General features: G+C 39.6%; 2 protein-coding genes across 2 annotated transcripts; one reads left to right on the top strand and one right to left on the bottom strand.

The window, feature by feature from the left end:
- LOC109724547 (pentatricopeptide repeat-containing protein At2g13600-like) lies at positions 629–4,257 on the top strand. The gene is made up of 2 exons (XM_020253395.1): positions 629–2,936; positions 3,037–4,257. The coding sequence occupies exons 1-2, from the start codon at positions 673–675 to the stop codon at positions 3,059–3,061; spliced, it is 2,289 nt and encodes a 762-aa protein (XP_020108984.1). The 5' UTR covers positions 629–672; the 3' UTR covers positions 3,062–4,257.
- LOC109724703 lies at positions 6,160–22,124 on the bottom strand (the record flags this gene model as incomplete). The annotated part of the gene is given in 21 exon segments (XM_020253611.1): positions 6,160–6,935; positions 7,513–7,707; positions 8,134–9,541; positions 9,986–10,140; positions 10,227–10,338; positions 10,510–10,705; positions 11,323–11,440; positions 11,536–11,664; positions 14,006–14,100; positions 14,174–14,275; positions 14,967–15,018; positions 15,326–15,422; positions 16,222–16,321; positions 16,407–16,531; positions 17,064–17,224; positions 18,832–18,967; positions 19,051–19,123; positions 19,223–19,323; positions 19,398–19,563; positions 20,982–21,091; positions 21,746–22,124. Coding segments are annotated over 21 exon segments (4,241 nt in total), but the record flags the coding sequence as incomplete, so codon positions are not given.

Below are 22,141 nucleotides of genomic sequence, written 5' to 3'. Positions count from 1 at the left end.
GACGAATACATCTGCCTTCAAAATACCCTAATTTTGCGCAACGCTCGTTGCAATTCGTGATGCAGTGCTTTCCGGTGCAGTGCAATCCGCAGTGACCAATGCATCTTCTTATATGGTATGCATTAACTGCAATAAGACCACAAACAAAGAAAATTATAAAAAATGGGAAGTAGATCTAAAATTAAGTTCCAAAGTAAAACGAATATTCATACCTCTTATATTGTACACTTGTTCATCAATTTTTTTTTTGTTTAAATTATTTTTATTGAATAGGGTACGGAGATTGTATTCAGGATGTACTAGAATGAAATTAAACAGCACAAAAGAGAGAGTGAAAAAGTAATTAAATAGAAGAATTGAAGCTACAAAGGTAGAAATGCCCGAATTCTTATTTCTATATAATGCGGAACAAATATATATTATTAACAACATAAGTTTACTTCATATTAATTACATCCATTTACCGACTGTTTCTAGAGCAAGTGGCAAAGAACTTGATGGTTAATAGCTGAGACCCAAGGCCGAATTCTAATTGATTCACATTTTCAGCTAATTTATTTCTAAATTTCTAAACAAAATAAACGAAAACAGGTTGCGTGCTATCCATCACTCGAAAAAAAACAACCCGTCCATTTCCCCCACAAGCTCTCTCTCTCCCACCCCCCACCAACAATGGCCGCGGCACCTCTCCTTCTTCCCCTTTCTCCTCCTACTCCTCCTCCTCCTCCACTCCTTCCCTCTCCCCCCACCTCCTCCGCCGCCGCCGCGGCGCTCTCTCCGCGCTCCGCCGCGCCATCGCCGCGCACCGCTACGCTCTCCCAGCGCGCCGCCGCGCAACTCCACGCGCGCGGCCTCCGTCTCGGCGACCCCTCCCTCTCTGCGCGCCTCATCGCCCACTACGCCGCCGCCTCCTCCACCTCCGCCGCCGCGGCCGCGGCGTCCCTCCTCCCCTCTGTCGCCCCCGACCACCCCCTCGCCACCTTCGCCTTCAACTCTCTCATCCGCGCCCTCGCCTCCTCCTCCTCCGATCCCCGCGGCCCCGCCCTCGCCCTTGCCCTCGATCTCTTCCTCCTCATGCTCCGCTCCCACCTTCGCCCCAACGAGTTCACCTTCCCCTTCGCCCTCAAATCGGCCGCCGCGCTTGACCTCCTCCCCCTGGGGCACCAAATCCACTCCTCGCTCCTCAAATCCGGCCTCTTCCCCTCCAACGTCTTCTGCGCCAGCGCCCTCCTCGACCTCTATGTGAAACTCGCGACTCTAGGTGATGCCCGCTTGGTGTTCGATCGAATTCCCCACAGAACCGCCGTGACATGGAACTCTATGATCTGCGCCTACGCGCAAAATGGGTTCTTGGAGGAGGCGCTGAGGTTGATGGATTCGATGGCAGAGTCCGGTTTGGATGTCGGAGTTACTAGCTGGAATTCGATTGTTGCGGGTTGCGTTCGATTCGGGGATGTCGAGCTCGCGCTGGATGTGCTTGGGGAGATGATTTCAGTTGGTGGGGTGGGACCCAACCCGGCTACGTTCAATACCATGCTTTCGTTGATCCCCTTTGTCCCTTCCTTGGATCGAATTAAGGAGTTGCATGCCTTCACTCTGAGGAATGTAGAAGTGGTAGGTTTCGATTCGGTAGATATTGATAGGTTGTGGTCGTCGATTGCTTCTGGTTATGCCTTCCATGGATGCATGAGCTACGCTTCTCGACTGTATCGTGAAGTCACATTGAAGACATTCCAGTTGTCAAATTCGATGATCTCAGGGTTTCTTGATTCTGGGCAGACACATGAGGCGTTCGATGTGTTCCGTGAAATGGCATTTCAATGCTGCCGTGAAGCGCAAAGTCTATCTCCAGTTTCACTCACCATGATCCTTCCAGCTTGTGATTCGTTATCTAAAAGTGGTTTGGAGATCCATGCTTATGCTTACCGAAGAGGAATGCAATCCCATACGTCCGTGAGCAATGCTCTCATGGCCATGTACGCCAAGAGAGGCGACAGAGAAAGGGCTGATAAGGTTTTTCAAGAGAGTCCGGAGAAGGACGTCGTGTCGTGGAATACAATGATTTCGAGCTGTGCTATGACTAATGATTTTGATAGTGCTTTCGATCTTTTTCAGGAATTGCTTGCGGACGGCATTAGGCCTGATGAGTACTCATACAGTTCCGTGCTTAATGGATGTGGTATCTCAGCCCATCTCAGACAAGGAATGGCCTTACATGGCCAAATTGTAAAATCTGGCTTATATCATTCTTACCCAGTTGTCCAAAATGCTTTAATGGATGCTTATGGGAAATGTGGGTGTACTGAGTATGCTCAAAAGGTCTTTGATGAGGTAGATGCTAAAGATACTATTTCTTGGAACACTATAATCTCATCTTACGGTTTCAATACTCGCCCTCACGAGGCCATATCTCTTTTTCATGAAATGCAAGAGTTAGGTTTTAAACCCAACCGTGTCACCTTCATTGCACTCTTGTCAGCTTGTAGCCATGCTGGTTTGATTGATAAGGGTTTGCATTACTTCAATACAATGAGGAGCCACCATGGTGTTGTTCCCGATGTGGATCACTATGCTTGTATAGTAGATAGTTTAGGAAGAGCAGGTCAGCTCGATCGAGCTCACCAATTTATCAAAGATATGCCTATAGAGCCCGATGATTGTGTATGGGGTGCTTTTCTTAGCAGCTGCAGGATCCATGGAAATATTGAGCTAGCAGAAATTGCCGCCAAGAAGCTTATTGAGTTGGATCCACAGCATTCAGGTTATTGGGTTTTGCTGTCGAACGTATACGCGGATGCTTCTAGGTGGAGTGATGTGGCACATGTGCGAGCAGCCATGAAGGACACTGGTGTCATAAAGTGCCCGGGTTTTAGTTGGATTGAAATCGGAGGCAGTGAGGTGCACAGGTTCCTTACTGCCGACAAGTTCCATGCAAGGTGCGATGATATTTATTTGGCTCTTGATGGTTTAACAGAGCAACTGATAGATGAGGGCTATGTGCCGCTTTTAAAACCCAGATTCGTTGTTTTTGACCAGGAAACTGAGAAAGAAGACGTCATAGTTGGCTGAGACAACTTTATTGAATTACGGAGTAAAATGAGGTCAAACTAGCATATTCATGCAAGCAAAAAGGCAAAATTAACTCAGACAAACTAGCAGACCTGAAATAGACGTTGCTGAGAACTTCAGGATGACTCGTAGTTTGATGGTCTTGCTATTGGCATCATAGAGTGATCAGATGCAGAAATAAAAAGTTGGGTCCTGAAGTGATGGCTGTTTTCTCGTTTGAAATGAACTTTTTGCAACAGATAGGCGTGAGACAAATGTAAAGAATATTTGAGAAAGCAACAAGAAGATAAAGAACACAACCATTTACATGATTTGGCTTTGAATCCTATATTTATGGGTGAAGGAGGAGAAAAGCTTTCGCTATGAGAAAAGATGCCAAATCATAGGGATAATCCTAGCCCTAGTAGATTCTATGCTCTTAAAACAATAGCCATATAGAAACAATGCGCAAGCAGAAAAGGGGTTGATGGTTGATACCCCAGTTGCTTCACATTTCTTACTAAGTTCATTTCTTAAAAAAAAAAAAATGAACTGAGTGGATCACATACTATCTCTCTCTCTCTCTCTCGCAAAACAAAGAGCATGTGCAAAAGGAACAAATCATAATATGTTGGAAAAAACGCGAAAAGGAAAAGAAAAGGAAAGAAAATGTCAGGATCAAATCAGTACTGCATGGGCTTTATCTTGACACCTCCAGAGAGGCGGGGGGAGATTCAGGCTTGCACCTATTGACCTTGGAAGAAAATTGCCCTTCGTGCTTTTTCTGAATAGTTTTGGGCTGCAACATCATGCTGGGGTTTCCAATATGGAGACACATGTAGCAATATTTCAGTGGTGTATACGTACCAAAGCTGTAACTTTGCATGTGCCCTAATTGCTTGATGTTCAAAATGATGGTTTACTTCTTGATTGGTGAAGGGATAATGTGGTATTACTTGTATTTACTGAAGGCGGGAAAGCCTGAGTTTATCTAATGCTAACATGAATCATTTTATATATTGTATTTATTCAGTTGAGATGCAGTGCTTGAAGTAGTGAGTATTAAGCTTCATGTGGTTTTAAGGACTAAAAACTTGGGTTAAGATGTTGCTGGTTGTAGTTGCAGTTTTGGTAATGTACAGGGCCATCTAATGCATACTGGTTTCTATGATGAAATTATGCCAGTTCAGAGTAATGGCATATTTGTGATACTGTGGGGTTAGATCGGCTGTTGAAATGAAAGCTTTTCTTTACATCCTATTTTTTGCTTAAAGTTGGAAAGTTTCTTACCCAAGTTCTTTTACTAGCTCTTCGCATGAGCAGCTTTTGTTGTTATTCGTCCACGTTTTGTTCTGCAATGTGCCAAATAACAGCAATACTTGATGTTTGTTGTTCATTTTCCAAGTTTATATTTCTATTGGTTTAATAATCTTCAGCTATGTAATCTTTTGGCTTCGAGGATATCCACCATAAATTGAGGAAATTTTTTCTGAAATTTATTACAACTATAGATATATGTACGGAATAAATACTAGTATAACATTCTCCTTTGCGAAAAATTTCTACTGTTACATTTAAAAGTTAATGTTCTTTTCTGTTCATTTCTTCTCGTGCATTTATATAGTTTTAACTATTGCCATTAGGAATGCAAACAGAGTGGATTTAGGGGTGGGAGCCCCGCCTGACCTCCCGCCCGACTTTCAAAATCCCGCCCCACCTCCCACCCCAAATCCGTGACAGATCATAAAATATTATCCCATAATCTGTCCCATCTCATAACCCACCTGGCCACCTCCCAATAGCACCCCGAATCTGCCATGCCAACTAATATTTTTTTATTATTAATATTTTAGGGCTTTTTTTATATTTGGTCCTCTCAAAATATTTTTTTTACAAATAGTCTTATCAAATTTATAATTATAAATTTGGCCTTATCTCCGCCACGCAAGCGTCACATTAGTGCCATAGTTTTAAGTTGAACATGGTGAATCATTCACCGTACCGTGTATAGAAAAAATATATGTATTGCGAAAAAATATAAGTATTAAAAAGGGGTAGGAGGGGAATATAGGTACAGAACACGGTGAACCATTCACCGTGTTCAAATACGGTGAATGGTTCACCATGTTCTGTACCTATATTCCCCTCCTACCCCATTTTAATACTTATATTTTTTCGCAATACATATATTTTTTCTATACACGGTGAACCATTCACCGTGTTCAAACACTCCCATTTTAGACACGGTGAATGATTCACCGTATTCAACTTAACAAACTAATCCAAGCTCCGCTGACGTGGCGCCTGCGTGGCAGGGTTAGAGTCATTTTTGTAAATATAAATTTGCTAGGGGCCTAGGGCTATTTTTAAAATAAATTTTTCTAAGGGGCCAAATGCAAAAAAACCCCAATATTTTATAAAATATAAATCAATAATTTTTTTAATAGTAATAGATAATTTTTTTATTAGTATTTTATAACACCAACTTGAAAAATAAAACTGCTAATTTATAGTTGAATTTTTTTTATAAATATATTATTCTTTAGGATTATTTTTTTAAAAAAATATAAACAATTTTTGGGGATAATGGCAGGGCGAATTCGGAAGGATTCAGAGTGGGTAAAAAAAAAAATTTCTTTTCTTGTCCCAAATCTGCCTGGACCATAAAAATTACTCAGTTTTCTATCCCGAATCCGTTTATTTTTTCTCATTTACTTTCTCATTCGGGGCTTTCCCATCCGGGGCCGATTGGGGTGCGAGCTCCACCAACCCTGATCCATTTGAATCCCTAATTGCCGCCATCTTTACAAATCATTAAGGCTTTAACCAAGAGATTTCTAATAAAGTTTAAGAAATGGTACGACGACCAGAAAATGCGATAGACCAATATTCCCATTTTATTTTCATGAGCGTTAACATGTTGATATAATTTTTACAATTCCACTATAAAATAAAAAAGCGTAACTTAATGCTTGTGCTCCAACTCCTATTTTGGCGTAACAGGCGGCCCTCAAGTACCAAACAGGCCCTTTGTTCAATCAGAATAACCTTCACAAGCTTCAACTTGAAGCTGATTGACGAAAATGCCGCATCAATACAATGAATGACGGATAAGCTAAAGATAAAAACAAATTTTGCACAAGGGTCCAAAAAATTCTAAGAACATAATGAATACAATTGGAGCTCTCAAAATATTCTCGTCGGCCGAAGGGTTCATGATGTCGAAAACTATATGAAAATTCAAATGAATCGAAATAACTCGTATGAACGGGATTCTTCTTGTAAAAAATTTACAAACTAATAACACATCTCCACTGATCGAAAACCACAACTACAATAACCAACAAACAAACTTACGCACAACATAAGATACAAACATCAGAAAGCGAATAAACTCATCTAACATCCAATCTTCACCCAAATGGCGATGGCACCGGAGCTCCCGCAGCAGAGTCCGACCTCTTAATGCTCCCCATACCACAGATAATGCACCCCGGAGTGGAGAGTGCGGAGAACTTCGCCCCACATAGATCACAAACATCATGCCCGATTGTCGACAGGCGGCTGAGAGTGGCAGCGCAGAATTGCGAGGGGTCTTCGAATGGATCGATTGATTTGTTTGATAGCCCCCTTTGGGTGCACATGTCTATCAAACTTCTAAGCTCGTCCTGCTTGTTTGGCGGCGCCTTAGAGAAGAGCAGGTCGAGCATCTGCTTCGCGTACGCGTAGTTCTGCACCTCCATGTTCCGCTTGATGGCGGTGCGTATACAGTTAATGCGGTGCTTTGCTTGGAGCGGCAAAGAGGCGAGGTGGCGAGAGAGCCTAGCCATCTCGTCCTTGGCGCTCAGGGCGGCCGCACCTTGAACCTTTTGGAGACGAGCGATTTCCTGTATCGGAGAAGAAGAGGTGTTACGATCATCAAGCTCTAGGGCATAATGGATCGCGATATTGATCACATGATGGTAATAGAATGAAACAATGGTGAAAAGAAGCACTTTAATTTTGGATCTCATGGACAATATGTGAAGATTCACCATTCAAAATGACCACAATTCACCCATCTAACCAAATTAAAGCATTCACTTGTCAAAATACCATAGTTCCTGGTCTTGGTTGCTTTTGCATAAGAGCAAACTAGATGAATTCCATCTACTGATTGCTCTAGTAGGAAATCAAATAGGAATAGATGTATGCATACGACGTTTGTCATGACTAATGTAATTGCAAGTCACCACCTAATGATTAAAAGGTATGCATGTAGCCAACCGCAATTACTTGAACATAAAATACATCAGAGAGTTATTCAGATGATGACCACTAGAAAAAATTTGGCCCGTAAATTGAAGTCCTTCCCAGCGAATGGAGAATAAACATTTTGTTTCATAGTGGACATGAGTACCGATAATATGAGATCTGCATCAACACATAGGACAAAAGGGTTTGTTATACCGAGTTGTACAATACCTGAAGTAATGCAACAGCAATCTTGTATTGAGCACAAATAGTGGCTTGGGCTTTGATATCATCTCCACGAGATTGATCTTTAGCAAGAGCCAAGAACGCCTCATCCAAACAAGATAATGCATCAGGAAGTTGGTTCTGCTCGAGATGAGCAAGGCTTGTCTTGAAACACACTGAAGCAGAAGCACCGCGAGGTACCTAAAACATAAACAATGATTCAGAAATAATCAAGCATTAGAGGATGCTTCTGAAATTCTTGAAAGCAAAGAAGAAAAGCATCCAGTAAACTGCAGCAAGGATTGCCAACCATTTTAGGACTTTGATCCCCAACCTTTCAATTGTTACAATTGAATCCCTAATCGCTGTATTCCCTTGCAATCTTTACTTGTTTCATCAAATTATATGGTTAAATATATGGATGCCAATTTAGTGGCTAATATAAGAAGTCCAAAAGTTACATATTGGCAGTTAGACAATGGTTACAAGGATATATCTATCGAATTTCAACCAGGAATTTAATCAAAGGGCAAGACTGCAATGTAACCGCAGAGGTTCAGAACCTAGATGCAACAATCTGCTAAAAGTCTTGAGGATCCTGGTGCGATTTTGCCTAGCAAAATTTACCTGGCCAGGGCGAACAGCAGTTGGTTGAGTAGGCTGTTGAGGAGGTTTCGCAGCATTTGCCCCTGGAGTTTCAAGAGAACTGAGATCGATTGGCTGCGAAGAGATCGGAATCCGGGAAGAAACAGAAACAGGCTGTGAAGAAACAGCGGCCTGCTGTGGCGGCACTCCGCCATCAGGTAGCCCAATTGACTCAAAAGGAACATTAGGTTGCTGCGAAAACTGCGGTGGTTGTGGCACTTGAGGTGGGACTCCACCATCAGGAAGGCCAATGTTAGTCATCACGTTCTGATTCACATTCTGACTGGTAGCTGCTCTATTTCCATCTGCGACCTGAGCACCTTGATTAATTCTCGACAAGTAAACCCCTGGAGGGGGCAACGAAGCCGCAACCTGAAGCGATGAGATAGTGTTCCTGAAAAAGTCCTCTGGGATCGGCCCAGCTGATACTCCCATGCCTGTAACCATTGAATTGGGCTGAGCTGGGCCTTCTGCGGTTAAAGGATCAGTTCCAAACATATCAGGGGCAGTACTTGGCATGGTAGCAGTAGGAGCAGATGAAGGTTGCATAGAAATAGGAGGAAAATCCTGTGAAGGGCCTTGCAACGACTTAGTCCGCAAAGGAGGGCCCAGACTGAACTGTTTTGTGGCTTCTTTTAGCTTGTTGACATCTATAGTAGAGCCAGAAATCGGCTTATCACGAATTCTAATGTGTATTTTCTTTGTTTTTGACATTGTCTCATCTTCATCGCTACTTCCACCATCCACAACACCATACAAAGACTTCTTAAACTCTTCCTCTGCCTTTGCCTGCTCATCTCTAGAAGCAGCAGCAACTCCCAATTGCCTAGCGAGAGTATCCCCTACAGAATCGCCACCGATACCTTTCTTGTTTTGCACCAAAGCCAATTCAGTAGAAGCTGCAGACTTGTTCTCGTTGCTCTCTCTTGTGAATGCTTGAACCAAGCTCTTCTCACTAACTTCCACAACATTGCCCCTCCCCTTGATCGAACCCAAGTAAACACCAATATGATCCGCTACAATGGCAGGGATTCCGCCTTCACTTGTCTTCATGTAAGGCATGACCTCCCCTGCTAACTCCCACTGAGGTATACTCTTCATATTTGTTGGAGTTTTGATTTCCCAGTTCCCGCCGCCCCACTCTGGACCTTTAGGTACCATGCTCTCAGCGGCAAAGTTTGCGAAGATACCCTGTGTCCATCCAGTGGAACGGATTCTTAGAATTCTTTCCAAATATCGCCTTAGTTCTGAGTCGGTACCTATTTCTTCTAGTTTCTGTGCAAGACGCCGCATGGCGCTAGGGTTCAGATGGCATATAAACAGATCGAGCATGCTTTCATAGTCTGCAATGACCTCGAAGGTCTCCTTTGCACTATCAAACTGACCGTACCTGATTATAATGAATGGTTTACTTGTCATAATGCTCATGAAGCAAGCAGAAAGCATGGTGTCAAAATCACAATAAGGCCGAGCAAGTGTTCGTAAATAGTCTTCTAACTAAAGTATTTTGGCCTCAGAAATGCAGAATAATGTAGCATGGGTGGTCCCAAAAGTAGAACAATGTCGGACGGATTTCAGGGACTCAACAAACAAAAATTTAAGTTATTTGTGGAATACGAGTAATTGTTATTAATATTAGTTACTAGCATCAGTTACAGTTAATACTATACTAGTAAAATCAAAGAAGAACTCCAATAATTTATCCAGGAGACATTATGTAAATCGATGCTAGAAAAACAAGGTGAAACTTCCAGAGGTTCTAAAATATGCATAACAATTGAAAATTATAGGAGCTATGTGATAAATGAAGGATTTATTAATAAGGTCAACATACTTGATACAGTTATATCCCAACTCCCGGAAACGATGGAACAATTGGGAAGTAGGGGGACATAGAGGATAATCTCTAGAGCGCAGGAATTCGTCCTTCAGAACTGATAAAGCAGTGGAAAACCGAAGAGCTTTGATTGCATAAATACAGCGCATCACCTAAAATAGTTCAGTAGCCAGTCAAATAAAAGGAGTACAAGAAAAGAAAATCTCATTGATGTCAATAGACATAGCATTACGCTTACCTGTGTGAACTGGGGACCGGCTTGGGATAATGATACAGCAAGATCTCCACATACAGGAGGACCTTTAACCAATATATCCAGAGACCTTGGAGTAATGCGCAGACTGTCAAATCTGCAGTAAGAAGATACTTTAAAACTTAAAAGCTAAAATTAACACTTGTTATGGTGCTGACAGAACTTCACATACGTATATTTGCACAGAAAAAACAACACATATTGTAAGACAACTAACTATGGATTGATAGTATAAGATAAAGTCGTAATTAACTGAAAGAAAAAGCACCTTGATGTTATCTGGTATAAGACCTCAGAAAGATCAATTTTCTGCTCAAACTGTTGCTGCATTGTAGAAAATCCAATGAGGATGGGCTCAAGAAGCCCTACAAGACAGCTCCTTATTTCAACACCTTTTTTCTGTCTAGGATTTATCTCTGTTGGGCTTACAAGCAATAGACGATCATTTAGAGCACCAACTAACGCTGCATCAGAGAAATGTATATTGTCATAAACAGAGAACAATTAGCTTGGGAAACATAGTGCTACTAATCTTAGAAGCCTCCCATGGAAATCTAACAATTTGGAGAACAACTCTGATTAAGAGGATAAGAGGGAAATTGTGCATTCCAGTCTAGTTATTTTTGAGTTTCAAGTTTGGGGTATCATATCCATAAACATCCATCTAGTTTAGTATAAAGAAGTCGATGCAGTAATCAATAGTGAGTTGGTTGCATGATTTAATATAAAGACTATGATTTATTGAGAGAAGTCATGAAGGCCAACAGTAAGTGTAAATTGACTTGAATCCTACTTTACATAAAGCGGTGAACAGCATTGTCCTAATTAATAAGCTCTATGGTTTATTAATTATTGGACGCTGTGTAAGTAAGGCTCCGCGGGCATATAAATTTTGGATCATATGCAAGGTCTTTCTTTATTCAGAAAGCAATTCAGTGATTTAGATATTAACCCTCTCAAGCAATAAGGAGACCCAACAAGCTGTCCTGATCCTTGTTAAACTCAAGAACCTATTAGATAAAACAAAATCACAGAAGGCTCATTTTTCTCATGGAATGTATTTCAATCAAAAGAAGCTTACCAGAACTAGGGAAGCTAGTAGAAACAATTGTTCGAACTTTGCTATCCCACCCAAGCATATTGACTGCAGTTGCACTTGAAAAGAGTAGCGCAGGTCCAACCCACAACAGAGAGCGATAGTGCAAAGAAGTTAAGTGCTCAAACAAGCAGCTGCATGCACAATATGTAGTAACAAGTAGGAAGCAAAACAACAGTAAGAAGCAGCAAAGGATATAGATGGGAGTCCTCTATCATACTTAATAGAACTGCTGGATAATATGTCCAGATCAGCGGAAGCGATCATCACTCTATTACTAGTCATTATTCCAGCAACATAACCTCTAAGAGTTTCTTGCCAATGAACCTGCACAATTACATAGAATGAAATAATAATAGAATGACATACTGCAATATTATCACGTGAAAAGATAGTGTTCTAAGGTTGATTACTATGCAGAAAGCCAAAGCATTGGGCATCGAAATCAGAGGGGGGAAAAAATGCTTTCTCCCAGAGGAACCCAATTCTTCTCTTCAGAATTTCAGGGTACAAAAATTGCTACAACCCTACCATCAATATAAATTAACGTTTAAACCCATTGTCTAGATAAAGAGACCATACTTCATCCTTATAACATTAGTTCACTAGGGAAATCCACTATTATTTGGTTAAGAAATAAGAAGAATACTGCAAATGGTCATTAATATTGAAGAATACTGCAAATCAAACGGATCTGATCATGCTTCAGAATTCTGGTTGAAACTTGAAAAGAGATTGGTGGAAGGAATCAGAAACTAGAGCCTGAAGTAAATAAAAAAATAAATAAATATATAAGCAAGAGTTTTGGTTTACATGTCTTGCCCTCTTATGACAGTAGAGTCTACTAAGAAATCTGACTATGCAGTAGTATAAAAGATACCATGAAGAGAATCAATGGCCTTTCTTTTTTATCAGAAATAGCAGTTGAAGGATAACTACAAGAATTAATATATATTAGATATGCAAATAAAACAATATTTGTAGCAAGCCTGCAGTACCAAGGTAAAGGTGTCTTAATAGATCTTAGGAAGTCCCAAAGCATATTTTACAGTGNCATATTAAATAGAAGTCCTCGTCTATTAGAAATGTTCTTTGAAATGAGTTGCCATCACTAACATGAATAATTCTAAGAAACGAAATACGTTTAAGTACACTTTTACTCTAAATGGTAGTTATAAAAAGTCTAAGGTCCTTTACAACTTACGGAAGGATTCTTGTACGAAATGTCAAGTTTCGTCGTGAACAAAAATCAACAAAAACTTGATTCACGAGGTTTACCACAACACGTACTTCAACAAGAAATAACCCTTGTTTGTCTAGGTGTTAGTCAATTGTCATCTCCTTCGAGTCACTTTCCAAAGGTAGAAGGGAACTCACGTAAACTTACCCGTATGATACGATAAATTAAGAGTGTGGGGAAAAGGAAGGGCAAGTCCCTCTCTACGTCGTAAAAACCCAGGATTACTCTTGGTAATACGATAAGAACTCCTTCTATTTTCACCGGAATAAGAAATATGAAATAGACATGGACTCTACCGTAGATTCCTTCAATGACTTTTTTCACCTCGGGAACTACTCTTGTGCAAACGAATGTTTTCTAGACCTAGTTCGATACCAGCAGAAGTCAAACAAAAACTTAGTCTTCAGCTGGCGTATAAAAGATGAGGTAATCCAACCAGTTGACTCTAAGAATATTAATTGATTCCTCCATTGAGACAACTAAAAGTAAATCATCTTTCGACTAATAACGACTGACGACAAAGATAGGAATGGCATCTTAGCTGGTAAAACATACGATATGCACCTTTAGTGTAACCCTACCGGTTTGAAGAAGTCCCTATAGCAGATAGTTGACTACTACCCGTCAAATAAAGTTGTTTTTGACTCCCCTTTTTCAAATAATTCAACTTCGGTTTCCTCTGACAAGAAGTACATGAACAAAAATGATGAATGAGAAGACACGTAAGTCTAAGATGTAAATGAATACCCCCCACCTTTGTCTAATCAAGTTACAACATGGAGATCAATACGGTCAGTAACATACGTCAGATAAACCGGAATAAGAAATCCAAAAGAAAGACGATACAACCATGAACAAGATGTACAAAAAACCCTCATTTTACTCGTTTAATCAATATGTTCTACCTCTCGTAGGTTGGAGACGAGAACGATCAATTCTCTATCGACTACATACCCTGTTCTTAAACTTAGTCACGTCGAACTTCTAAACGGAGCTTTAGTCTTCCGATTTGTCTACGTAACCTTGTCAAAACTTTGACAAGTCTAAAAAATGCTCTTTAAGTTAATGGATTCAACAAAAGTTCTACACGTTATATAAAGAATGCGTTTAAAGTTCTATCTATAACAGGAAATAATCAAAGTTCATAATATTGATAGTCCAAACCTTCTTATTAGTTTAGACTGAACTCGATTACCTTGTGTCATAGATTAAAGTCTTGATAACCTCTGAGACTGAACTATTAGTGTGACATTTTATACGAAACCCTGAAGGATTCTAGATAATCCTGTGGAAATGGAACCATGACGTCCGAACGATGTTTATATCAAAATAAACGTATAGATTAGTTATATTCGAATACTTTCCCGCTATCCAAAGCTCGGCTCATACTTTCCCGCTATCCAAAGCTCGGGAGACGCCCAAACCGCCGCCATCAGGTTGAAGCCATCCAAATAAAATGCTCTAAGAGGATAATGAAGGACACGGTTCTCCTTATTAAAGAAATTCAGCTCCAAATGAAAAGGCTGAAACAAAATATAAATTGTTTAAAGGATGAACAAACGTTTTTGGAAATCCACATAAGGTTGTTGTTACTACCAGACAAACAGGGACATCTCGCAGAAGATGGCTAGAATCTGAGATGGTAATGAGAGGCAACCGAGATATTGGACCACTTTTGGCATGACCCTCCATGAAATGCTGCATGTTTTACGTAAGTGAGAAACAGGATGCCGTATATTATCTACGTACATCTAGGGTCAATCAATTTAAAATAAAAAATTAAATCAAAAAATATAAAAGAATGCAGAACCTGATAGAGAAAGCAATATATAAACTGTCCAATTTAGTCATATCAATTCCTGCATAGCATTCAGTTTGCCAACCATATATTTTAACCCAGTAAGGCTTGCCTTTCATAAGATTCATCTTCGAACTTCTTTGTAAACAGACATTGAGAAGATTAATTGCTAGGAAGGAAAGTTATCAAGGCAGTCAAGTAGTCATGAGGCTGACCAACCCTAAAATAACTATTTACTGTGTGGGCGTTTAGGCAAACCATCCAATGCTTTAGGCAGTTCAATATTGAAAAAACTTGGAAAACTAATCCTACGATGACTAACTAATAATGTAGCTAGACTATTCTTGCCCTAACACTTATAGTCTAGTTTATTACATGCCATTAAAACATAAAAAAGGGTCACAGATTAGCAGCAAAGAAATGTAATACCATTTCACAGAACTTCGGCTACAAACTAAAAAACTACCACCTTGTTAAGCAGTGCTTACACAACGATACAGGGAGAAATAAGCCAGAGCAAGTTAGCTGCTATATTTACAAAGGCATCCTATTCATCTAAACATGCAAAAAATAATGAGGTAAGAAGCATACACTGTGAAGAAATGCCTTCCTTGCAATATCTGAAATGGTTAAATGACTTTGTCTGAAACACAAAAATTACGCATCAAAGTTACAAGTTGTATCATTAACTTCAGAAAACAACACTAGAAGAGGCATGATAGCAGATTCCATCGTCTAATAATAAGTCTCCATGCCTCCTTGAAGTTAAACAGTTAATACAGAAAATGTTAAGGCATGCATTTTATTTTCAGCAAATATTTACTTATATGAAATTCTTTCCCTGCTACAGAGAATTTTTTCCCTCAATAGATGTGGATTTAGATTGTATTTTAATAGATCATCCACTCTGATTTGAAGGAAACCACAAATAAGAAGCTGTATCAACTTACCCTTTAAAGTGATGCTCCTGCAGCTGTGTCTGAAGCTGATGATCAGCCAATATTCCTGATGAGCCTAGAGCTGAAAGCTTTTCCTTCAAAACAGCAGCTGCATGAAATTATCACCATAAATTGTCAAATGAAATATACAGTAGCCAGTGGAGACAAGTCAGTCTACTATGTAACAAACTAACAATACAAGTCACGAGTGCATTAGTGTTATCGTATTAAAATTGTAACATATAAACAACATACAAACCCCTAAATGTCAATTTAAATGTACATCCATTTATCATACATAGTTACATACATACATACATACATACAACTTCCATATGTATAGAGATAGAGAGGTAGAGTGAGAGAAAGAGAGGGATGAAGGAACGGGATTTAAAGTGCTTTTAGAAGACCTGAGTGTTAGCACTTCAACCTCAAATTTAAATCTAGAACATTTGAATCAAAGATCTATACTTTATACCTGATTTATAATGCATGATCAGACGGGCAGCAGGAAAAAAAAAACAAAGAAAGAAAGAAAAACTCTAAGCATATTCGGAAAGCTTTCAGAAAAAGGGCCTGTTCAGCACTGCTGTGGGGTGTAGTGCTGCTGGTATTGTACCGCTTTCAGAAAAGCATATTTTTAAAATCCCTTCAGCAGCTTTTCATTACAGAAGGAAGTAGAAGCACCAAATTGATGCTTCTGTGTTTGAGCATTAGATTCTCAAGTTTTGATTCTCGGAATAGGAAAGCACCTGACATTTTTGTTTTCCAAAAGCTCCACTGGAAGTCACGGTATACTAAAGCAGAAGCATAAGTAGGGCCAAACATACACTTTTGAAGAAAAGATGGAATTTCATAATACATATAAAATAGATCTACAGTCTACAATGAATACTAAAGAACTCTACCTGTAGATCCTCTTGCACTCTGGAGAACGGCAAATAATTGTTTCCTTCCTTCCCTTGTGAATGCAGCCCTATTTCTCACTTTATCACCCCCCGCAAATTCCTGGCATAGAGAGATGGTTGATTATAATGAATTGACAGGAAAACAATCAACTTTAAGGCAAAACTTATGGCCTGAAATGCTTAACTGCAAACAAGACTGCAGTTAAATTTAACTTCGGATGAACAGCCAAACTTTTGATTCATGGTAAAGGATAAACAGCCTCTCCATCCTGAAGAGATAGAATCTGAGTAATATCTATGGTTTCAATAGCTGCAAAAAATAAGAGGAAGAGTAAAGAGTTGTGTACAAAAGTAAAGATAAAGGGAAAATGTGTAGAATATAAATACGCTGAGAAAAGGATACCAAACAATAGATTACAAAACAAAGTAACATAATGGTTATACAATCGGACTAGCATATAAATGCAATAGAGGTGCATCAATGGAAATGCTAACTGCATATGGCTAAAAGCAAAACTGATAAGGGACTTCTTCTTCAGACTGAGTTGTACTTTACAGAACTTAGTGTACCCTATTCCTCTTCCTCGTAGTTAAGTGCGATATGGATGTAACTGCAGCTATGTGGCATGTGCATACATAAACTAATGCATGCGTAAGTGCTTATACATGCATATATACATAAAAGCATGCCCATACACTAAGGTATATGACACTGGGATATAGCACATGGGAAGGGCCACCCTGAAACTCATGTGAGCATACATAACACGGTAAATTTGGCAATTAGAGACAATGTATATTATTGGTTGAATGAAATTTTGCAAAATAGAAATTTCGATGACCTGCATGCTCAAAAAAATTTGCTTGCATAGGTTGTCGGTTTGGATTGACTATCACACGTGTCTTCCACACTTGAAGTGCTCCATCCCTTGAAACAGTGACTAGCAACCGTAAAGTGGGGAGCCATGAAACATATGTTATAGGATGCGAACCAGCCTGTGTACTACATAACAATTGAAGGTGAAATTTAGAAAAGGAAACAAAAGGCACAACTGCAAGTCACCAGCTGTAAAAGAAAATCCCTGAAACACCAGCAAGACTTATAAAATATAACCATGAGAAAATCGTTGACAGATGGTGCAACGCAGATACATTTAGAGGTTATGATACAGAGAATAAGCCAAAAGGAAATCAAGAGAGAAATAGATTTGATCGTTTAGTGCGGTATCTCCACTGCTAAGTGATGAAGTTAGACCTCTATAAGTACCATCTGTAGGCACCTACACAGTGTATATAAACCATATTGTTGTTGAAGTCACAAGATTAATATTAAAAATATCCCATACTCTCAATTGGAAAACAAAAATAACTCCTTTTATTCCATTTTCCATACCTTGCAAATCGAGTATGGATCTATCTATCAGTTATATTATGCATGCTATTTATGTTTTCTTCCAAGGTTCATTTTATTCCATTTTTCCTACTTCAAGGTTCATTTTGTTTCATTTCCATAAAGATTAATTTAAATATACAATATTTGTCAGCTTTAGTAATGGAAAACAAAAACCTCCATTACTTGATACTTCGAAGCATGCCATATGTTCTTGATAGTAATAATAGGGATAATTGCACACAGCTCTCTACAAAGGGCCGCCTCCCCAAATTTATCCCCATAAAGTTTAAGGTTTCATATTTACCCCTGCAAAAACTCTGCCAGTTAAAAAAAATCCCTATCATCTGCATTCGTTAGAAAATTGTGGTTGATGATGAGTTAAATATCAAACCCTAGTTAGTCTAGATGTAAAAAGACTATTTTACCCCTAATATATTATTTCCATTACAAACCCCACCACCACCGTCGCGTCACCGCCAAGGAAGATGAGGGCGGTGGAGCAGAGCACGACGGAGAAAATTTGGGAATAGCAATGAAAAAATCTGGGAGGCCGCGAGAGGAGGACGTGGTGATGGTTGTGGCAGGTTTGATTCCTCCATCATTTAGGGTTTTGGAGCTCAAGAGGGTGACAATGGAGAATAAAAAGTAAATCCACGAATCAAAGGTAGGTTTTTTGGTGAAGAATAGATGGATTTCTTTTTTCTTTTTGGTGAATTGAGTAAGATGGTCAGAATCTCCCTGGAAATGGGAAGAAAATGGAAAAAAGAATGACCATCTCATTGGGTGTGGGGGCATCGGCGGCGGCGGCGGCTCCATCATTGGATACTATGAACCCCCATGGAGATGAGATTGAGGAAGAAGCATATAGCTTTTTGAGGGACAAATCTGTAAGGGCAAAAGGGTCATTTTACTTGCTCATTGTTAAAAAAACTAATAGCAACAAACCCGAGGGGTATGTTTACTTAACTCGAACTTTTGGAGGAAAATATGAAATCTTAAACTTTGTAGAGGATATATTTGGGAAGGTGGCATTTTGCTGGGAGCTGTATGCAATTATCCCATAATAATAATACAAGAACTGCCAAATCAGACATCAAGTTCATTGTAGCTCGGCAATAATAATTCATAAGCATATATAGGGTTTGTTATTTCCTGCACCAGTTTTCCTTGCAAGGAACAAAAAAAATTAATAACTAGTCATAACTACAAGTGCTTACATTCCAATCATGTTGGGTCTTTCCGTTGATACATCCCATGCTAAAAGAGTACCACTTCTATCACCAACAAATATCCACTCTAGGGTAGGATGAAAAGCAAAAGCACCAGCACCAACAAGCTTGATTGTATTGTCAACTGAATTCAAAAAAGTGATTCAAATTAGCCGACCATAAAACAAAACAGAAAAACACAAAAGAAAAACGTGCTTTGGAGTTTACGTTGTAAGGTGTAATGAACAGCATATGTCTGAATGTTGTAAGCACGAATCAAGCCGTCAGCATAAGCTACATACTGGAAGAGAAACCAAAATAACATCAACCAAAAGTTAGGACACAGCAACACTTTGAGTATCATGTAATGCTCAGCAGTCAATATAGAAATCACACTTACCAAGACAGGGAGACGAGGGTGGCAAGCAAGGTTGACAATAGGCTTTTTAAGATCCGTCTTTATTTTCGTCGGTGGCTTTCCCCCCTCGACAGTGCCTACAACTTCAAGTGATCAAGAAGCAATCAGGAAACTACCATAAATAGATGAACAGCAAATATATGGAAACTGATAGTACCTGTCACACTCATGCGTTTGTGAAAACCAAAAAAGACAACAGGCTGGAGAGGTGTCAGTGCTAGATGAACTTCTGTATCAATGGAAATACGTTCTGACCTTTTCTCTGGTGAGTGTAGTACTAGGGTTTGCTCAGTATCAAAATCACAAGATCGAATGGTACAATCCTTTCAAAAAATCAAAACAAGGGATGTCATGTTTAAAGATAAAATACGAGTGACTCTAAAAAGTCATCAACCAAGATCAGTAAATACATAAGTATTTCTAGTAAGACGATGCAATGTTACAGAAAGCTAGAAAAAGGGTAATAGAAACCACCTGCCACAGAATAAGGTGAACTTATCACCACTACAAAATGGTAGCTATTGTGGCAAGAACAAATACAAACCACATGTTGAACAAATACAAACCTAATGTAGGTCCGCTATTTGATTCTTGATAACAAACACATCAGGATATATAGAAGCACGTCAGAAGCTAAAATCAACTGAGGCCTAACTGAAACAAAAGGTCCTTTCACACTAAGCGAGATAGGAAAGCTAAAATCTCCATTTCTGCTTTTTCCAATATGAAAAAAATGTAAGACTACTTATTTGTAGATGACTCACTAAACATAATAGGATTTCTATAGTCATGTCAGCATTGAGGTGGAAGTTCTTTCGGCTTCAATTCAAAATTAATTGGAAATTAGCTTCAGTTGCCTATCTAGTCAACAGACCTGTCAACAACACCAGCAGATGCACAGATTACAACTGTTCCAATACAGCTGACTGGTCAACAGAGTAATCAACTGCTCAGTCAAATATCTATTCTTCAGAATAATGTATTTGTTCTAGCAATTATTGCTTCTGGCTTAATTCATCTCCGTTAACGAGTTCAATTATGTTTGAATTCAGAGTCTATTTTCAGTATCAATAAGTTCTCTACTCCACTATTCCATCCTATCTCCATTTTTTGAAGATTCTTTAAAAAAAGAACTTCTGTTTTATGCACGCCTAATCTTGAGGTCTAATTCCAATATGTGCACATTAGTCAAAGTGTGCACCTTCCAAAGTATAAGAAACAACAGATTGAAAATGTTTATATTGAAACTAAAAAAAGTACGCCAAGCTTGTACTAGCTTCTTAACTGAGCTAGTGAATAATAGAAGTTTTAAGCCTAAACTGCTTTGTAAATGATAATACTATATACTTAAATTTGCTACAGAACATACAATCCAAGTATGTCAAAATGATAGTCTATTGTGGCCATGGCAATTTATCATATAAACGATTGCGGCGATGGCAATTTTGCATCAAGCTATTAAAATGCATATTGGTTGTCAACCAATTAGTATATGAGCATATGTGAAATAGAAAATCTAACAAAAGCTTGCACTCATCTAGTTCGAATGGCCAAATTGGGAGACATTGTTTATCATAGAGCAAGCCCTACTCTACAACAATATTCCGCAACTCAGCTGAGGACACATACAAGTTGGGCGAACTAGGAATATATCATATAAAATGTTAGGAGCTACAAAAAAAATTATCTACAATTAACATTACATACTGAAGTAAAGAAAATTAGGAATTCCCGAACTGACCTCAAGAATAGAAATCACGGCACGTCCACTGGTAGGACTGTATTGCATACGAACAACACGGGCCCCAACATCAATTGAAGCAAGTTTACTTCCAGTTAGCGCATCAAACTCTGTAACAAAAATCAATTGCATCAGCAGAGCAATTACAACTTAAACAAAATATAACATTGCAGTTTCTTCAGAGATGGTTTAGTTGCAACAGGACACTCTACAATATAATAAAGAAAGCGTGTCTTAGCCAAACAATCACAGTTCAAGGTACCAAACTTGTCAACCGGGCTGAAAACATTTTAGACGGTGTGTTTGAGCAACTTGAGAGACATTATTCTCTTAAAGACAAAATTTTGAATAGTATAATAAGTAAAGCATCTTTAATTGTCTATCCTGGCAAAACTCAGAGACACAATTCTCCCTCCCCATTAAAGGAAAGAAGAAATCTGATCTGATCTAAATTCAATGATTTAAGTCCTCGCCCATTCCATAATGTGCTTAAGGATATGTTAAAGACATGCAAGGAGAGTTTCTACGGGAATCACCTCATAAAACGTTCATCCCATTAGTCAAATGGCATATTAACATGTCAATTATGATATCCGCATAGCAACCCCAATTCTAGGGTTCCAAACACAAGGGGAGCTCCTATCCAGCTCAAAATGCATCAGATTCCCCCCAACCGACGCCTAATTCCCCCAAATTTCGATCAAAACAAGCAAAATTAACACCCCTAACAAGCAACAAAGCAAACATCTCCGATCCGATCGTACCGATGATATAGGTCCCGACAGCGACGGCGACGATGGCCTGGTGGGAATGGAACGCGGCGGTGTGCGGTTGCAGCGGCTTGAGGCCGCGGCCGACGTGCCGCAGGTCGAGATGCTGCACCGTCGCCCACTCCAGCATCTTCGCTTCCCCTCCTCCTCCTCCTCCTCCTTCCGATACCCCGATCAATCGATCGATCGCTCTTCTACTCCTCCTCCAACGAGGCAAAAACCCTCGACATGCGGATTGGGGAGCTCAGATCTAGGATTTCGTTCGGAGATCTCTCTCGGTTAGGGACTTGTTGGGGGTGTTAACGAAGCAGAGGAATCTGAGAGAGAGAGAGAGAGAGAGAGAGAGAGAGAGAGGAGCTGTGAATGGTAAACGACTGGAGCGACACGGAG

Source organism: Ananas comosus, linkage group 19 (assembly GCF_001540865.1).
Source record: "Ananas comosus cultivar F153 linkage group 19, ASM154086v1, whole genome shotgun sequence".
In the NCBI taxonomy this organism is placed as follows: domain Eukaryota; kingdom Viridiplantae; phylum Streptophyta; class Magnoliopsida; order Poales; family Bromeliaceae; genus Ananas; species Ananas comosus.
Note: the sequence above shows the minus strand (reverse complement) of the source record. Positions and strands in the feature narration are given on the sequence as shown.

What these genes read in the sequence shown, in the direction of transcription:
- LOC109724547 (XM_020253395.1), top strand. Translation starts at nt 673, where the DNA reads ATGGCCGCGGCACCTCTCCTTCTTCCCCTTTCTCCTCCTACTCCTCCT. An exon ending in GCCGACAAGTTCCATGCAAG is followed by an intron (nt 2,937 to 3,036) that starts GTGCGATGATAT and finishes GTTTTTGACCAG; the next exon opens with GAAACTGAGAAAGAAGACGT.